This window comes from Vidua macroura, chromosome 4 (genome assembly GCF_024509145.1).
Source record: "Vidua macroura isolate BioBank_ID:100142 chromosome 4, ASM2450914v1, whole genome shotgun sequence".
In the NCBI taxonomy this organism is placed as follows: domain Eukaryota; kingdom Metazoa; phylum Chordata; class Aves; order Passeriformes; family Viduidae; genus Vidua; species Vidua macroura.
Window position 1 is genome coordinate 71,232,369 of NC_071574.1, and position 19,704 is coordinate 71,252,072.

General features: G+C 47.2%; 1 protein-coding gene across 2 annotated transcripts in view; it reads right to left on the reverse strand.

Annotated features, from left to right (window-relative positions):
• DDRGK1 (DDRGK domain containing 1) overlaps positions 1-18,884 on the reverse strand; it is a 36,019-nt gene extending 17,135 nt beyond the window's left edge. The window contains exons 1-3 of one of the 2 annotated variants that reach the window (XM_053976200.1): positions 18,764-18,884; positions 11,891-12,064; positions 864-970 (exon numbers count right to left, since the gene is read on the reverse strand). In XM_053976200.1, coding sequence (XP_053832175.1) covers positions 864-970; positions 11,891-12,064; positions 18,764-18,851 — 369 coding nt within the window. In that variant the 5' untranslated portion in view covers positions 18,852-18,884. Of the gene's footprint in view, positions 1-863; positions 971-11,890; positions 12,065-13,433; positions 13,553-18,763 lie in introns of those variants that run through there. The other variant, XM_053976201.1, reaches the window with a different exon arrangement.
• Between the last annotated feature and the right edge of the window lie 820 nt (positions 18,885-19,704).

Below are 19,704 nucleotides of genomic sequence, written 5' to 3' on the forward strand. Positions count from 1 at the left end.
TACATGGGAAAATAAAAATCAGCATGTTTTAGAATGAAACAGAAGATTCCTTGCACCACCAACTGATGCTTATCCAACTTAATTCAACTTTGCTCACATTTTCCACAAAAAAAAAAAAAAAAAAAGGAAATTAAATTCAATGAGTATGGAAAGTAACAAAATGATGAAAGCACTGAGTGAGAAAAGGTTCATAATGAGAGCATATATATAACTAGTAATTAAGTTTATTACTGCTCCATCTACTACACTGGATTTAAACCTCAGGTGACACTAAAATGCCCAACTTGGGATTTCACAAGCTTTAAAAATGTTCATACAGAACAATACAGAGTCTGCAAAAATAAAATTAAAAATAAAACAATTCCAAGGAAAATGCACAAACTGCTGCCTTCAGAAGGCTGAAAAGCCTCTTGCTTCCCTGGAATTAACACCAAAAAGCTTTTCATCTCCCCCATTCTGTAAAAAAAATAAATATAGCTAAACACAGATAAAACCAAACCATGTTTTTGCACTCTGAGAGCACCTGAACCACTCCTCACAGCTGCCCAGGGTGTTACAACACCACCATGGGCACTGGAATGTATTTTTGAGGGGAGACAGTGCTGACATTAAGCTGGAAGGCAGTGGAAACATCCAAGAAAGAGCACTCAAGAGTTTAACTCCTCTCCTCCCCAGGAGTGTGAATGGAAAGAAAATGAGACACAGTTTTCCATGGCCCTCTTGGGCCAGCAAAAGCTGAATTCACATTTTTAAGATAAAACAACCATTAAGGGATGACACTGCCTTTGCCTTTCTGGGCTGTCATCCCCAGTTCTCTGCTGAGCTGTTCAGGCTCTGCTCAATACGTGGCAGGAAATACTCACCTCTCTCTGTGCTTTCCTGGCTTGTTTCTCTTCTAATTTCCTCTGCTTCTTTGCTCCAATTTTCCCAGACACCTGAAATTCTGGCACCTCCTCAGCATCCTCTTCCTCTGCAACATTGCATAAATGACAAATTTTAAATCATCTGTCAAGAGTCTCCTTGGAGAAACTTCAGTGCTGCCTAGGAAAGCAGCAGCAGATGAAAAGGAGACACACACAGAGCTCAGACAAGACCTTTTAGATGGAAAAAGGGAAAAAAAAAACACACGAGACTGCCAAAGCCACAGAGCAGAAGTAACAAGGCAAACACACACTCAAGTGAAGGCAGAAATAAAAATTTCCTTGATCCTTTGAAGGAAGGCTTTTCATAAGTATTTCTTGCTTTCCACAATTAAAAGAGATTTTCTCTGATACATAAATTGTGCTAATGGTTGTCATTATTTATCTGCTCAACACTGGCCTGCAGAGACTTTCTTCCCAGTTAGCCTCAGGCTTTGCACAGCAGATATCCACTGAAAAAGTGGGAATCAGAGGCACCCCACTCCTGCACTGGTTCTAGCCTGACATAAATAACCTTTCAGGGATGAAGGGAAAAAATCCTTGAAATGCAAATCTTGGGTCTGTCTGCAAGAAAATGACACGTAAATATTTGCCTGTTGTATGACAAATGGTTGTTTGCAGAGGTGATTTCTGCAACGGTGAAATATGAAAGAGTTTTATGCTCAAAGGGTATGCAAATGAGGATTTCTGCTCACTCAAGGGCTGAGGAAGAAGAGCTTTTAAATGCAGCCACTTCCTCCCTGCCCAAAGCTCAGGAACATGTGGCCACTTTATGTGCTGGTCCAAATCAGTCCTTGATCCCACCTAAGTGCTGGGGACTGACCTCAACACTCCCAGAGAAATCCTCAGCTCACGGCACAAACACCACACAACACATTCACAGTCATGGCAGGCTCAAAATGAAAACTCTCACACATGGCTCCCCTTTCTGGGTAAAATAACCGGGGCTTTGAGCATCCCCAGTGCCGCTCTGCTCGACGCTGACTTCACATCCAAACTGGAAGAGATTTGTGCCAGGATGTTTTCTGGAGGGAGCTCTCTCCAGAGCACCTGGTTCCCTTTTTTTTTTTTTGGGAACCCAAAAAGCTGCTGTGAAAGGAGCACATGGATGAATGACGCTCCCACTTCTTTTTTACGAAGAATTAGGTTGGAAACACTCTTGTTTTACTAATTCCAAGACACAGAATGGGACTATGGTTAAATTACCAAGACATCATGAGAAATAAACGTATCTGAGAGCTGTGTAGGTGGCTCTCAAATAACAGCAGTTTTCAGGAGATGGAATTAATATGAGCCTGGTTGCTGAGCTGGGCTTCAGAGAATTACTGGAGTCTGATTACTGAGATGATCAAAAGGGTTCCCCCCTTCCTGAACCACACAGAGCAAGGAGGGACACTCAGACCTGACACAGCTGCTTCTAGAATTTTAATGATGCTTAAAATAACTTTGTTTATATTTTAAATACAGCATTGAGGGGAGTTCCAAACACAATGGGTGAGCACACCCAGCACTAGTAGTTATTACTCCAAAATTAACAGCTCAGTTCTGCTATTATTGTTTAGAAAATTATTTCTTGCAACCACCACAAGTATAAAACACCATCTATGTTCCACCTGAGGGCTTCTCAGATTTCATCTATATTAAGATTACCTGAGCTAGATGTGAGGCAGAAATCTAAGGAAGGCTTGTTTTAAAGCTTTTTTTTCCTCCCAGTCCTGGATCAAACACACCTTTGTTGTTCAGGAGCATTTCTTTCCTCCTGTTTGAAGCATCTGATGTGACCCCTTAAGCACCATTTCCTCCAAGCTTCCTCCAGCGTGTGGAGCTCCATGCATCAAAGGCCAGAGACGGGGATGCAGACAGAGCACATGATTCAGCAGAGCTGCAAAGGTCACCAGGGCACTAAGCCTGGCTGCAATTAAAATTCCCTAAATAAACCTGAACGTGCTGACAGCAACATTGCTGAATCCATTTGTTGTTACAGCAGAACAGCTCCACCAAAAGCAGGGAGGGTTGCTGCACACAGCCAGCAATTCTTTATTCCATGTTAATAAAGCAGTGATTGTTTCAGCAGCTTGTGACAATCACTTTTCACGCCCTTGTGGCTGTGACAGCACTGGGAGACTCTGTGGTGAGTGAGTCCATAGGAACTTGGCCTCCTGTGGGAACCCAGGACATCCCTCTGGCTGCCCTGGCTGCCTCGAGACCCTGGCAGGGGGCTTGTAGACCTTGGCACGAAGTCAAAAACACCTGTGGCTTCGATTTTAGCCCATGGAAAAAGCTGACAACTCTGTATGAGGAATTACAAACCACAAGGGTTTGAGTAGTGTGATAGCTGAATTAACACAGGGTGGAAAAGTAGAATTTTGGGGCTTTTTAGAATGGGGTTCAAGGGGACAAGATGGAGGAATCTGGGCATGCCCTGACTTTCTTCTCCTTCTCTTTGCCCTCCATGTCTTGGTGTGATGGTGACACTTTTCTATTGGTTTAAGGTACAGACACACTGTCTAACATAAATGATAGATATTGGCACGTTATTGTAAACATGGCACACGGAGTTTTTGGTATAAAATGTGAACACCACCCTGAGGGCAGACAGAATGCCATGGCCGAGCTGCTGGACAGAGCTCAGCAGGGCAGAGAAAGAATGTTCTAGATAAGGGAAAATAAACACCCTTGAGAAGCCGACCCTACGCATTCAGACTTCTTTGGCTGCACGGGCTGGGAAATGAGGACTTTTACAATCTTGGGGTCACCTCGACACCCGGACCCCGAGACTTGGCGTCCCTGGGTGGGCAGGACTCTGGCTCACCAGCTGGGCTGAACATCTGGCATCGAATCCCAGCCCGGGAAGAATCCTTCCTGAGGAGGACAGCCTGACCCCTGCAGAGAACAAACCGCTTCAAACTCCACCCAGAACAGAGAGGATCCGTGGGCCCTGGATGTTCTCCACCTGAGTGCTGCTGGCCGGCGACCGGGAAAACTTCCGGACCGATTTTGCAGACGGCAGAGCAATTGGAAATTCCCTAAATAAACCTGAACGTGCTGACAGCAACATAAACACTTGGTCACAGCATTTGCTGAATCCATTTGTTGTTACAGCAGAACAGCTCCACCAAAAGCAGGGAGGGTTGCTGCACACAGCCAGCAATTCTTTATTCCATGTTAATAAAGCAGTGATTGTTTCAGCAGCTTGTGACAATCACTTTTCACGCCCTTGTGGCTGTGACAGCACTGGGAGACTCCGTGGGGAGTGAGTCCATAGGAACTTGGACTCCACCTGTCCCTGAGCTTGGGTGGGATGCAGGAGGGTCAGTTAATGGAAGCAGTTGAGCATCCCCCAAGTGCTGTGCTTGGGCAGCCTGGGTTTGTGCTCAGCTGGGAAACCCCACACTCTGACAGCATTAAAACTGAAATAAAGCAGGTTTAGATGGGGTGCTGGGAATGAATTTTCCCCTGTGAGGGTGGGGAGGCCCTAGAAAGGATTTGCCGGAGAAGCTGTGGCTGCCCCTGGATCCCTGGAAGTGTCCAAGGCCAGGCTGGACAGGGCTTGGAGTAACCTGGGATGGTGGAAGGTGTCCCTGCCCATGGCAGGGGGTGGCACTGGATGAGCTTTAACATTAATTCCAACCCAATCATTTCTGTGATTTCAACAGTCCCAGGAGTTCCCATCTCAAGAGTCAGAAAGCACAAGCAGTGTGACACACTCTGCTATACACAGACGTGGGGTTCTCAGCTGGCCAGCTGAGAGGCGGCTTCAGGGAAATTTTGCTTTTCATTGATATTTTGAACATACTGAGAGGCAGCACAACAGGGAAGTTATCAGTCACACAGGTGTCTGAATTGCTGGAAATTTACAGACTTCTTTTTAAAAATGCTTCCCAGTGCCTTTAGAAAATGTGCTGGAGTGCTGATGTTCTCTATCAGGACAGAAATTTAGTAGAATTCTGTACTGTACACAGAACAGACAAAAACTTCCAAAATAAACAATCAGCATTGTGTATTTTAGTTATCCCAGAATCACAGAATGGTTTGGATTGGAAAGGACCTTAAAGATCGTCTCGTTCCAACCCCACTGCCACTCCCACGTTTATCCAAGCCCCATCCAATCTGGTCTAGCTGTCCTTGTCTTGCTTTTTTTTAAATTTTGGGTGAAGCAAATGGATTCCCATCCATGAAAAAGAATGAGAGTTGCACAGGTGGCTACTCACAGAAAGCCCTTTGGGCACAGCCAGCAGCCTTATTTACTGCTTATGCAGCACCTAACAAAAGGAGTAAGAGAAAGGAGGGGGGAAAAGGTGCCAGGCAAAAGCAGAAGATGTTATTAACAGCATGTAATTAATACCCAACAGATGTGTGACACCAGCCACTGGAAAGGTGTGGCCATTCCCCAGTAACACAGTCCTCTGGTGGGATTATTTATAGTCTAATAACTAGCCTTAATTTTTGCGCTTTTTTCATTTTTAATTTAGAAACTGAACAAGAAACCGGTTCATTAATCTGAAACCACAAAAGCAGGCAACACTTAGGGCAGAAAAGTGCAGCAGACACAAAGGCAAGAACTCTAGAGCAGAATGTGAAGTTTATTCTCAGCTCAAACCATTTGGCAGAAGTGAGAAACCACAGACCTCCCCCCCTCCACAGCCTGCCTGTGCCTGAACGGGATCAGACACTCACTGGGGGCACTCTGACAACACCAAACTCACTGGATGAGTAGCAGCAAGGCAAAACTGGCTTTTGATTCATTAGTTGGGATATTAGTCAAAGTTTAACTGTACTAGAAAGGTTTTCCTACTGATTAAGCATTAAAATAATTTCAACTACTACGCCAATGAACGCAGCTCAATTTCACAAGAACAGCGTGGGACCACATCACTGCTTCTAAATTTACACATTTTCCAGATCTTTCAGTGCTCAGAAAAAGTGCTTATTTTAAGAGATTTCAGCACAAACACATTCTTCTTGAACTTATGCACAATATCCATCACTCAATGGGGATGAAGCATTATTTTTATATTATTTTTCCAAAAAAAAGTAGCAGAAACCATTCATACAAGATTTTTTTAGCTGCAAGATTTGAATACTGAGCTTAGATGCCACACAAAACAATAAAAAGCATTTTTAAATGTCCAATTATTGTAATTTTAAAAACTTTTAAAACCTTGCTCTTTGCTTTCTTTCCCAATAGTGATTAATACTTACGAAGAAAAATGTGAGATTCTGATCTCCAAACCTTGCCATGCAAAAGAAGAGAGGAACTTACAATTTCATTTATGTTGCACTCACAAACTTTTCTTTATCATGTTTTATTTTACAAGCTCGAGCACTCAGACTGTCAAAGGCTGTTGGATTTATCATTACTGATGCTGTGGAAGTAAAATAATTTAACCAAATGTTCACTGTACTGAAGATTCCAACACTTGTGCTCAGCTGCACAATGCTAAAAGCTCAGAGAAAAGTCACACAGTTGTTGGGATATTTAACCTTTGGGAGTTTTATGCTGCTGCCAGAAGTAGAGAGCCCATAGACTGGGGTAAATAATAAAAGCAACCTGACAAAAGCAGATTATTTCTTTGAGGGAGTCCTTACTTTCTCTTTGTTAAAAAAACCAAACCAAAACAACGATCCACACAAAGCCCCATTTTCTGGCAACAAGTCAGAGAGGTCATTTTGAAGATGTGAAAATAAGTGTCTTTCCAATTCAAACCCTTGAAAAATACTCCCTGAAAATGGACTGGGCTGCTGAGGCTTTTCTGGCATGTCCTTCCCTTTTCCTTTCTTTTCCAGCCACACCCCCAGCAGACCTAGTGGTCCCTGTTCTGTGGCACGTTGGAAAGTGCTGGCATTTCTTACACAAGTCTGGTTTTCTTGCTCATCACACCGTGATTTAGGGCAGTTATAATCAGCAGTTTCTCTCTCCCTCACATCAACAGCAGCAAAGTTTTGGCCTAAGACACCCCTCCAAGTGACAGAAAACCCTCACCCTCACTGTTTTTAGCACAGCTGGATCAAGACAACCCAACTGTACCTGCCATCATTTCATCCTCACGAGTTTCTTGTCACTTGAGAGGAAATTACGTTTTTGATGTAAATATCAGATGGATGGGTCACTTTCTGCTCCAAAGTGCAGTCTCAAGAGAAGCACCTTCTTCACCTCTGAGCTCTTTGCAGTGTTCAAGGACCAGGAGCAGGTTTGGAGGGTCAAGCTCAACTTGAGAGCTGGACAAGTGTTTTTTCTGCACGTGATCAGCAACCAAGTAAAAGCTCACAACAGAACACCCTTATGTGCACCCAGAGGTGAGCAGAATCCAAGTGGATGCACTTAGAGCATCAGTCAGGCAAAAGCAAGAGCCAAGCACACCCTCCTTGGATAGCAAATAAAAGGAATTTGTAATTGGAAATGGGTAATGCTATTTATTTACACTACCACATGACCCAAACAACCCTCACTCCAACTCCAATTTATCCCCTTCTCCCACTGCTTAGCTTGGCCTCTCTTGCCCTAAATGATTAATACCTGAAATCCTCACCCATTTATGCCTTGCAGCATTTTCATCCTGGCTGCAGCCAGTCCACAAAGCCAGCTCTGTCTGGATTCAATTTAAATTAAGACACACAGAGTTCATTAAGTCTGCTAGCTGGGATCTCAACCTAACCACATGAACACACAACTCTCCTCCCAGACTCCTTTTGCACAGGGAAAGGAGCAGGCACCCTGTTCCAATGTGCAGAGAGCACAGAGGCTTTTAACAAGACTCCCAGATTGCAGAGGGCTGCAGGAAAGGCAGGAGTGCTGTGGCTGGAATTAAATTGGGCAATTTGAGGCAATCAAAATCATTTTTCTAAAGCCAGCCTGAAAGTCACAGCTCAGAGGTCCCAGTCATTTTGAGAATTACTTTGTCACCAAGGAGAACCATCTCCCAGCAATCTGTGGTCATCAGAGGGTATCTGCAGGTGCTGATGCTCTCCTGACAGGCGACCTCCTTGGAGCACTCCCTGAGAAACACTGCTCAGTAAACTGAGGCAGGGTGGGCACCTGGCTGGGTTTGTCCCACAGCACAGCCCACATGGACCCTGGGAGTCAGGAACCCAGCACCAGTTGGGTTTTCCCTCTGGGAGGAAAGTCAAGATATTTGCTGCTGCACTACTGTCTGTCTGTGGCAATCTTACGGCTTTGTTGGCCCCAAGCTGGGCCACTCCCTGGGGGCTCCCCTGAGTGGGGAAACCCTCCTGGAGCAGTTCTGTGTCAGGAGAAGGAGACACACAGGACTTTTTCAGTCTTCAGCTTCTTGTTTTATTGTTATCCTATCAAAACTTCAGCACGCTGTCTGCACCAGACCTCGCATGCTGGATTACAGCACAAAAATGGCCAATGACCTCGTGTCACAAGGCCTTTTAAGGCTAATCAAAAACTAAGCTACCCAATTAAGAAGTGACACGTCGATTATTTTCCCTTCTAACCCAATAACTGACCCCTAAAGACCCGCAATGCGGATTTTTCTGCCCAATTACAAGATACCACCCAAACCCATGAAGAAGAAGGAAGAAGAAGGAAGAAAAACACCCTGTACCCTCCATCTTGAACCCATCTACAACCTACTAAAAATCCTAAAACCTGAATTTCTCACCCAAGTGACATACTATACTACACTCTATAATCTATTTCACACTTTTGTGGTCTCTAGTTTACCTTGAGGCTTCGGAGGCTTTCTCCATGAATGAGGGTCAAAGTCAGTGCTACTCTCAGAGTCAGAACTCCTCAGGGCAGACACAGAAATATTCTCCTCGCCCTGGATTTCCACATCCTATAACTAATTTAATTAGCTACCCCAGCAAGCTGAAGAATTACAACCTGGTTTCGGCCTGAGACACCCCTCCAAGTGACAGAAAACCCTCACCCTCACTATTTTTAGCACAGCTGGATCAAGACAACCCAACTGCACCTGTCATTATTTCATCCCCACCAGTTTCTTCTCACTTGAGAGGAAATTAAGTTTTTGATGTAAATATCAGATGGACGGGTCACTTTCTGCTCCAAAATGCAGTGGGTGTAGATTTGAATGTTGAAAATAATAATTTACTATCTCTGTCTGTATTAAATTATTCCTTATCCAGACCTACAAGTAAAATTTAAGCTACAGAAGGGACAATGATGTTTTCAAGGTTTTGATCTTAGTGCCCAGGGTTTGTTTGGGGTTATTTTTCCTCCCCCACTGCTCTGTGAGAGATTTGAGTGCTGGCACAAATGCAGCAGAAACCGTGGGCTACAACTTTACCCTCAAAGCTTCTTTCTCATTCTGGAATTGAAATCTGATTGTTAGATGGAAAACAGAAAACCCTCATGCTAACCACAACTCCAAAGTCTGCAAGTGCAGCTTTGGGGACATTTCCTAGAGTCAGCAGAAGTGGCTCCAAACAGGCAGAACTCTTAGGTGGCAACAGCACTTCCTACCTGGCTGCACTTTGTGACTCTCACAGGGACACAGGGATGGTCAGGGCATCCTCACACCCTCCCTGAGGTCACTGCTCAGCTTCTTGCAGCCATGGCTTGGTGAAGAAATCACTTCTTGGCAGAAGTCAGAGTGACACACAGACGGATCAGGCAGCTTTGCCCAAAGTTCAGCACAGGCCCAGAGTGGAAATTCCACAAACGGAACAGAAATTTACCAGTAAAAATTTGCAACAAATTCAAACAAACAAACAAACAAACAAAATCTGCTTTGGTTTTCAAAGGCAAGAGTGGAGAAACCAGACTGGCTTGGGTTTGGTGTTTCTGCCAAAATTGCCAAATAATTTTGCTCTTCAGCCTTAGTGCTGCACTGGGCTCTTTTTCCAAGGAGTCATTGAATTCTTTTGCACAAAACTCTGCTGTGGAGAGAACTTGCCATTCCAGCTGGTTCAAATGCAAGCAGCAATTAGGCAAAACTGCTCTATACTGCAGTGTGACACAGAGAAAATGCAAAAAAAAAGGGATAAATCCCAGAGAGACTCCAGGCTTGTGTCACATGTCCACAGAGAGGGCTTTAAAATATTCAACACATCTTTTTGTAAGGGGAAACCCCAAACCTTACACTAAGACAGGTAGCTCAGGGCCAGGCTGAAGGATTTGCAGCACAGAGGGTGGCTAATCCCAATTAATAATGGCCTCTGGTCACTGAGCTCCTCAGTGCTGGGGAAGCAGGGACAGCTGCTTCTCTCCACAGCTCCTCTGCCCAAGTCTGTGCTCACTCTCCAAAGGCTTTGCTGTTCCTGCTGTGCACCTGTGCTCAGCCACTCGGAAAATCCATCCCAAAATATGAATAAAACCGCCCACAGAAGCAAAGAGCAAGAAGCTGCTTTAATTTGGGTAAGAAATTAGGGAAAACAAATAAAAGAAGGCATGTCATTTCAAAGGGAACTTCATGCAAAAGCAGCAGCACTTGCATCTGATGTACAGAAAGCTGCAATAGAATTATTTATAAAGCCCAATGACACAGATTCTTCTATTGCTAAAGTGACAAAGTAAGATAAGATAAGATGAGCCATTTGCTTTGACAGCTTCACTGTCGGCCTTCAGCATTCAAACTTTTGATGTCTGGAGTTGCAAACTGCGTATTTTTAGATTCCATTTTCTTTCCAGGATGTTATCACATGAAAAGAAATAACCAAAGTTGAAAAGTTCACACCTGTCCAATTTCCATCTGTGAAACTGCTGAACATAATTAGCTGGAAAAGGACATTCACCTGCTAATGTGAGGCTTCCTACAAACTGCAGGGCAAGAAGAGCTGAACAAAGTGCAAACAGTCCCTAATGAAGGCATCACAGAGGTGTGTGCTCAGTGCTTTCACCTCCTGCACACCACAGAGACACCCTGATCTCCACTGCACACTCCAGAACTTGAGCAGAAAGCCTGAACACTTCACCCACGATCTGAAAGTAGAAAGAATCCAGGGGGGTGAATCATGGTGATCTCATCCCTCCAGCAATAAAGAGAATAATGTGTCAAGCTTCACCAGAAAAAGGAATTATACTTACAGGGTGTAGAAAGATCTTATTTATCACCATATTTTTGTCTATAACCACACCACAGAAATGTAGCTGTGAACTGTAAATCCAGCACAGGATTTACACAACACATTGTCAACAACCTGCTGGCAAAATGCTGCAGTCTGTGGTGATCTCCAGGTACTCCACTTGATCCTGACCCCCACCTGGCTCCTTGGACAGAGAACTCCACATTTTGCAGAGATTACATTGGGGAATTAATACTTCCCACCAATTTAAAAGGAATCGGTAATGTACCACAGCTTCTTGTTCAATGCAAGGTGTGGATTGTGTTTTCCCAAATTTACAGAATTCACAGAATGACCAGGTTGGAAGAGACCTTCAAGATCATTGAGTCCAACCCAGCCCCAACACCTCAAGTAAACCCTGGCACCCAGTGCCACATCCAGGCTTTGTTAAACACATCCAGGACTGGTGATTCCACCACTTCCCTGGGCAGAGAATTCCAGAACTTTATCACCCTTTCTGTGAAAAACTTTTTCCTAATATCCAACCTGTGTTTCCCTTGGCACAGCTTGAGGCTGTGTCCTCTGGTTCTGTCATTTGTTGCTTGGAGAAAGAGACCAACCCCATCTGCCTACAACCACTTTTTCAGGGAGTTGTGGAGAGTGATGAGGTCACTTAATTTAAGGTAAGTTAATTTAATTCCCTGCATGGCTAAGAAGGAAATACAAAAGTTTTTAGGAAGGATGGCACCACAAATAGCCAGCATTCACCTCAGGAGGAGGCAGAGGTTTCATGTAAGGGGTATATAGAGAAAAGTGATGAAGTAGGGAGAGAAGACAGATTACGGTGAAAGTGTAAATAATCCATCAGCAAAACTCAACAACTTCCTCCACGAGGCAGCTGCACCCCTTCCCCAGCTTTAACACCTGCAGTGAAGGCTTGTTTCAATGTCTGCAAGGTGAGCTGAAGGCAGAGTTACCTTCCAGCCACTCCTGTGCCTGCTGGGCTCTCCTCTGGGCCATCAGCCTGCTGCCCATGTTCCTGCGGCGCCGGGGCAGCCCCTCTGCCCGTTCCTCCCCGTGGGGCCGGGGCCTGGCCCCTGCTGCTGCTGCTGCTGCTGCTGCTGCCACATTCTGCTGGTGCTCCTCGTCAGCTGCAAGAAGGAAAGAAAATATTCCTGTTAAAGCTGGCTTTCCCCTTCCGCCTCTGAGCTACCGAACAGCACAGACCTAAAAGTGTGGTTTTCTTCCTGAAGTATTCTGTTTTTTTTTTTTTTAATTTTAATTTGTAACTTGTGTAATGCAGATTCGTGTGACTGAAAGCTCAGAGGCTGAATATTTCAGAGAGGAGTATGTAAATTATTACACATGAAACAAAACCTGAAGAGCAAACAAGGATCACAAATTACAGCTGAAATAAACACTTCATTCTACCCTGCTGATTTAAACTCCCCAAATCCCAGGTAGGTACAAACAGGCCACTAAGGGCCACTGCAGCTCTCACTGCCATCTTCTCTGCATATGCTGCAGTTACTAATTAAGATCTGGCAAATGAAGAATATCCTAACATGAGCAGCTGGGAGATGGAACTGACCAGTGGGTTAATTTTAGAAGTTTTCCAGAAAACTCTCCGATTTTTTTTTTTTTGAGGCTTCCTGTTGCTTTTAACTATGGCAGTAATGCAAAAAAAAGCCAAAAACCCAAAACCACATAATGGTAAAATATCATCATCCTTGATACCTGCTTTGCATATTCTGTTGATAAGCCTAACTGATATTTGTTACCTGCTCAATCCTGCAAAGTATTAACTTTTAAGCTTTAATTCAAGCAAAAATTCAAATGGTCTCATGGAAAACTGCAGAACAACCCACTTACCCCAACTCAGGACACATTTATTTTGTGATCTGACAGATTACGTTGTGTCCTCCCAACAGGAGCACAAAACGCTTTGCACACTGTGCCAAGTCTCCAGCACCCCCTGATCCAAACAATGCCCTCCTAAAAAACCTCCTGTTAGCATATCTGCCATCAGAAAATGGGATTTGTTATGAGTGAATCTGTGCAGCACCAAAGGCGTGCCTGCAGCTCACCTCAGTTATCTCAGCCTTCAAAGTGCTGACTGTGGGGCTGACAAGGACAGGCTGCAGCCCCCAGCTCAGCAGGGCTGCACAGCAGAGCCACCTTTGGCCAGCAGAGATGTCACAGGGATGGCAGCAGGTCCCCTTGGAACAGAGCCACTGCCCTGTCACACTGCTGTCACCCTCCTGGTCCCATCCACCTGTGCAGACAGAACGGGGCTGTGAGAAATCACTGACTGCAGAGATGCCAAAATGCTGCTTCAAGGCTTGCCCAGTGCTATCCACAGCTCACTGCTACAGGAAACATTCTCCTGGAGAGGCAGAGCAGCACTTGGACACTGATAAATGCCAAAAACACTCTGCAAAAAGCTTTTTATACAAATGAAGCATTTCACTTCCTAAGTTCTTGAGACATGCTGCAATTCAAACCTCAGCATCCTTTCACCTGCAAGCTTCAGTAATTCCCAAGATGGTCGTGCCCAGCAGCTCAGCTGTGCAGTTCCAGCACTCATTCATTTTGGTTTTGGTTCCTGTTGTCCTGTGAAACAGAGACTGCTTTGCATTTTATGAAAGAGGAATCTATTTATAAGCCATGTATTTATTTCAAACCGAAGAGCTCAACCCTCACGGAGAAAAACATGTGAACCAAGCTCTCTGCTTTTCTCCATTTAACTCCCGACAGGAGACTCAGTAATTCCTCAAAGTGACCGGTGTGGACTGGGCTCAGGATGTTCTAAACCCCACCACACCTGACCCGTATCACAGTCAAACACCCCGGGCAGCTGTAGGACAGTATCTGTCACATCTCCAAAACGTGCACATTAACAGACAACACCAAGCCACTATGGATTGTCATTTAGCAGGAAATGTTTTAATGAAGGTTTTTATTCTTCCTTCCAGTCTCTAAAATTTTTCTCCCGACTGCAGCTTCTTTTTCAGCAGCACACAGCTGGCTGAACATGAGCCAGTGACACCTGGCTTGTGGCAGCAGGGCCAGGGCAGTGCCTGTCCCCTGTGCTGGGGCACCTCCAGTCCTGGGGGCAGTTTTTGAGCTACTCCCAGTCAGAATGACCTGGAGGGGCTGGAGAGAATCCAGGGAAGATAATGGAGCTGGGGAAGGGACTAGAGCACCAGGAACAGCTGATGGAGCTGGAAAGGGGCTCAGCCTGGAGAAAAGGAGGCTCAGGGGGGACCTTGTGGCTCTGCACAGCTCCTGACAAGAGGGGACAGCCGGGGGGGGTCGGGCTCTGCTGCCAGGGAACAGGGACAGGAGGAGAGGGAACGGCCTCAGGCTGGGCCAGGGGAGGGTCAGGTTGGATATTTAGGAACATTTCTTCATGGAAAGGGTGTCCAGCCCTGGCACAGCTGCCCAGGGCAGTGGGGGAGTCCCCATCCTTGGAGGGATTTAGAAGCCATGTGGATGTGGCACTTGGGGACATGGGTCAGGGGTGGCCTTGGCAGTGCTGGGTTAAGGGTGGACTGGATGATCTTTTGAGGGCTTTTCCACCCTGTTTGAGTCGAGCATTCTAGAGCTTCTGTTTGCCAGGCACTCAGATGGCAGGGATTGGAAAACATGAATGTTACTCACTGCATTTCTCCCTGTCCTTCACAGGAGTAGGAAAAAACCCTCATTTCCTTTGCTCTGCTGTAACACACCTGGAGCTGCTCCCTCAGGGGTCAGGGCTTTGCCTACGTGACTCCAGACACAGCGGAGTGCTGAAAGCTCAGCTCTGCTCTCCCTCCCTCCCCGTGAGCTGTGTCACACACTGGTGGCACACAGAGAGGAGGCTTCACACAACAGAGAACACACTTAAAAATCACTTTTCTTTTTCCTTGGGACGGGACTGACCATCAGATCTGAGCACAAGAATGATTTGCTTTGGGGTCTGGCCCTGCTGGGTTTTTTTTTCACCTCCTCCAGCACAGGGCGGGGTTTGGCTGCTGCACTTATCTTAGCACATCTCTTCATTTTCCTGGAGCTGCAGAGATCTCAGCAGTGGCACCCCAGGCTAGTCAGATCATGCAGAGATTAGTCACACAAGCACTAATTAGCCTTGATCCAGAGCCATCTGAGTGAAAATTAATGGCCAGCATTAAAGAGGTGAGACAAGCCAACCACAAGCTTTGCAGAATGACAGGCCAGGCTGAATTAATGAGATAAACCCCTCAAATTAACAGGTAATACAAACAAAACACTCAACAGCTGTCTGGGAAAGGGACACGGGCTCAATTTGTATTTGTGGTGTCCAGGGTCTGAAAACCCGAGAACATTTTTGTGCTGGGCACAGCAGCTCTGCCTCAGTGTTCAGGAAGCAGCGGTGCAGGCAAGAGATTATTTCAGCTGACTTGTCAGCCAGGGCACGGCAGCAGCTCTGAGACTCTGGTTGTGTCTCCTTCCTGAAGGGAGAGAGAACAGAACTGTGCTCTGCAAGCAGAAATCTTTCCTGAGCTGGATGTGAGGCACCACTGCAAAAAACACCGCGGAGTCATTCAGAGCCCAGATCAGGACTTCATTTTACACTCTGCAGGTAAAAATCTGCCCCTTGACGAAACTGTGCAAGCTTTTGCTTAGAGCAGAGATGCATTTCTGGAGAACAACCCCTTGCCTGTCACAGCACCTTCCTCTCAGTTCCATCAGGTGAGCAGGTGACACCTGGGCTGGCAGGAATGGAGGCAGCTCAGGGACACAGCTCCACTTGCTGCACCCTCACACGTGGTGGCACTTCCCACCACACTGGTGGCACCATCCAGCACCTTCTGCCTCCGTGCAAAACATCTGAAATTCAGAGAGGGATTCAAAATTCAACAGGTGGAAGCTTCCCAAGGAGGTGCTTTGGCCCAGTGGAGCTTATCAGAAAGAGAAGTGGCAGCCACGTGTAAAATCAAGAAATGCCACTTTTTTTTTTTTTTTTTTTAATTTTCAGTAGAACAAGCCCAGGCATGAATCTGCTGGAAACAACGTGCTGCTCCAAGTGACCTTTCAAAGAAATGCAAAGGTACAGGATTTACCTCTCCTGACCCTCAGCTCCCTAAAGCAGGCAAGTGTTGAACATTTTTAAAAGCCAATTTCCATGAGATAACACAAAATTAAGCTGCTGCCCCAATCCCTGCACGTTAACAAGAAAAGGTGAGAGCTCCCACCACTTCCTTTAGGTCCAGTGTCCCTGGTTTCAAGTCCTTTCCAGGTGGCTACACTGATTTACTGGCAGAATTGTGGCAGCTTCCATTTTCCACCTAAGAACATGCAATAGAAAAGGAAATTCCTGCTTTAAACTAAATTTTGTGGCTATTAAATACACCACAGTCCCTGTGGTTCTGAAAAATAATTTCTGTTGTGTACAGAGAAAAAAAGTCATCCCCAGCAGCTGAAATTCTGTGAAGGGCTTTATCATGACAGAAAACAATATATTAAAGTAAAAAATATCTTCAAAGCACGGTAAAAAAAAGCATGGCCAACTTAGAAATGTCAAAAAGTCACCACTAAAAAAGGCTTCAAGATGATGAAATTGTCCTGAATGTAAATTAACTTCAACCAACTTGCTCAAAATCAGTATTAAAGTTTGTTTTTTTGTAAATAATTCACACTATTTAAAACAAATGCTTGGGCTTCAATTTGGAGCTTTGAATGCTTGAAGAGAAAAGAAATCCTCCCAAACCCCACAGCCCCTGATTTACCCTGACAGGATTCAAGCTCAGGAAATGATGTATTTCTCCAGGACATGCATGCCTCACTTTTACCAAATGTTCATCTCTTCATTCATAGGAATGCAATGAAATGACATCAGTTTCCAAACCTTTCCAAGAGAAAGATTTAGACCAGGTCTGTGGAAGCAGAGGTGTGTGAGAAATGTGTTGGAAAATTTAATTATTATCAGCAAAACCTGCTTTTAACACAGATCCCTTTCCAGCACAGCGTTGCACTGAGCGACTGTGTTTATATTAAATGTGTGGTTTTACCTCTTAATTAAAAATTATCAAAGCAACTCCCCCAAAAGAAAAATAATAGAAATTCCAACCCCAAAACACCCCATATCCCCAAAATCTGTGGAAGTATTGACCAGGAGTTCAGAGTTTGTCCTGGCTAAACATCTTAATTTGACACCTGGCAGCCAAACAAGCTCACTCCTTCCACTGTGAGAACACAACAAGGTCAGTGAGTTCACACCACACCTGACTCCCTCCCACAACACTCAATTCCCACCCACACAAAGTCACCTCCACCACAGTGGAACTGGCAGTGTTGCCTATGGCTGGACTCAGTGATTTTAAAGGGTTTTTTTCCAGCCCAGGTGATTCTCTGATCTAACACTGCTCAGCAGTGACACAGGGCTGGAAGTGCTGCATCATCCACTTGGCTTCCCACAGCCCCAGGACTGCACTGGGTGAGGTGGAAAAGGAGCAAAAGTGGGACATGGCACAGGATTGACTCCAGATGGCTCTGGAATATCTCCAGTGAGGGAAACTCTGCAGCCTCCCTCTCTGGGCAATCTTTTCCAGTGCTCCCAGTAAAGAAATTCTTCCTCGTGTTCAGGCTACGGGTTCAACTACAGGCTGAGCGTTTTATGGCAAAGTTTTATTTTAGTAATAGCCTTTCAAAAATCTTATTTTGGGAATCATTGATAGAGCTTCAGTTCCTGCCTGTTCCTGCTGTGCCATTGCTGGGTCCTGCTCTGAGCCCTCCCTGCTGCTGGACATGGGTGAAGTCCCCTCTCAGTTTTCTCTTCTCCAGGCTGAACAGCCCCAGCTCCCTCAGCCTTTCCCGGTCAGGAAATGCTCCAGCAGCCCCTTCATCATCCTCACAGCCTCTGCTGGTCCCTCCTGTCCCGAGGAGCCCAAAACTGGACACAGCAGCCCGGCTGTGCCTCGCAGGGCTGAGCAGAGGGGCAGGATCACTCCCTGACCTGCTGGAAACGCTCTCATCCCGGGATCCCCTTGGCATTCTTGGCACAAGGGAACACTGCTGGCTCGGGGACAGCTCGCTGTCCACCAGGACACCCAGGTCCTTCCCAGAAGTCACAGCCCAGCGCCTGCCGGTGCTCGGGGTTCTTCTCCCCAAGTGCAGGTCCTGAACTGCACTGCGCTGAGTTTCGGAAGGGTCTCCCCTCCCTGTCAAAGTCCCTCTGAAGGCGGCACAACCCTCTGGGACATCGGCCCTTCCCTGTTTTGTGTCATCAGCGAATTTGCTGAGGGAGCGTCCACCCCTTTGTCCAAGTCACTGCTGAACGAGCTGCACACACCAAGTACAGAACCCTGGGGGCACCACTCGCGGCACTCCACCGACCCCCTGTGCGCGATCCCGAGCCTCCGGGATCTGTCCTCCACCCCCCCCCTCATCTGCAGGAACCTCAGGGACACCTTCCCAGTCCCAAAGCCCCTGGCAGAACCCCTGACAGAGAACTCAGGCTTCCAACCCGGCGCCCCTCACCCTGGGGCCGCCTCAGGCCGGGAACCCCCAGGAGCAGCGACCAGGCCTCGGCGTCCGCAGCCTGCGGGGCAGCCCAGGCGGAGCGCGGGGTTAGGACGCCGGGACAGCCCCGGAACCCTCCCCGGGACACCCCAAAACCCCTCGGGACCCCCCAAAAATCCCCGCTCCCCCCAACATGGCGGGTGCCCCTCAGGGGCCGCCCGAGGCGCGGCGCCCCCTGGCGGCTCCGGAGAAACGCGCCCCCCGCGCGCGTGCGGACCCCATTGAGAGCAGGGCCGCGCCCACCGGAACGGGCCCGCGGGGGGAGGGGCGAGGGAGGCCCGGCCGGTCCGTTCGGCGCCGCGACCCACCTGCCCTGGCTTGGCCGCGGAGGCGGGTGGCGAAGAAGAGAAGGACGGCGAGCAGCACGGCAGCGGCGGCGAGCAGAACCGCGTCCATCGCGCAGCACCGGCCCCGCCCACAGCACCCTTGGTACGCCCCGTCCCTTTCCCCTGCTGCAAGGCCCCCAGCGCGCGGGCTGCCCCGCGGGGTGCCTGTGGCGGCGCGGCGCGGCGGGCCCGCTGCGATCGGGCAGGCGCGGTGCGGGCAGCCCGCGAGAGGGGTCCTGGCTCGTCGCTGAGGCGGGCGCTGAGGGAGGGCGCGGAAAAAGGAATTAAAGACGGAATTAAAGCCGGAGTTAAAGGAGAAATTAAAAACTGCGAGGCGAAACCGGCCGTGAGCGCGGCGCCCGCGGGTCTGGCCGCCCGGCACGGCTGCTGCGGGTAGCTGGTGACGCGTCCGTCCTTCACACTCGGCGGCTGGGCCCAGGCTGGGGAGATCCTCAGCCGTGACCCCGCACCGGGTCAGCCCCAGGCAGGCCCTGACAGCTGTCGGGGTGACCCAGGCAATGGTGAAACTTAAATTACACCTCTGAGTAATTTCTGTCTTCTGCCTTTAGGTCTCTGGAATTTGGGAGCGGGATGAAGCTGGAGCTGCCTGGCTCAGCAGCGTGTCAGGAGTGATATCCTGACCTGGCCTCAACCGAAAGTGCACAAAAAGATGCAGAAACTTGCACTGGAGATAGAGAAGATATTTCCCACCCAGTGTTAGATCTGAAACTTTGTCAGGCTCTGCCCCAGTCCTGTGAGTGAGAAGTGTTTTTAGGCTTTACCCATTTACACTTTGTGGTTGTGAAGTTCAGGCTGATCAAGCCCTTCCTTGCTTCAGAAATACTTTCAGTGTGACTGTTTAAAGCAGTGGGGGAAAGTGTTTTAATAAATTGAATATGCAAATTAGAGGCTGTGGGACATCT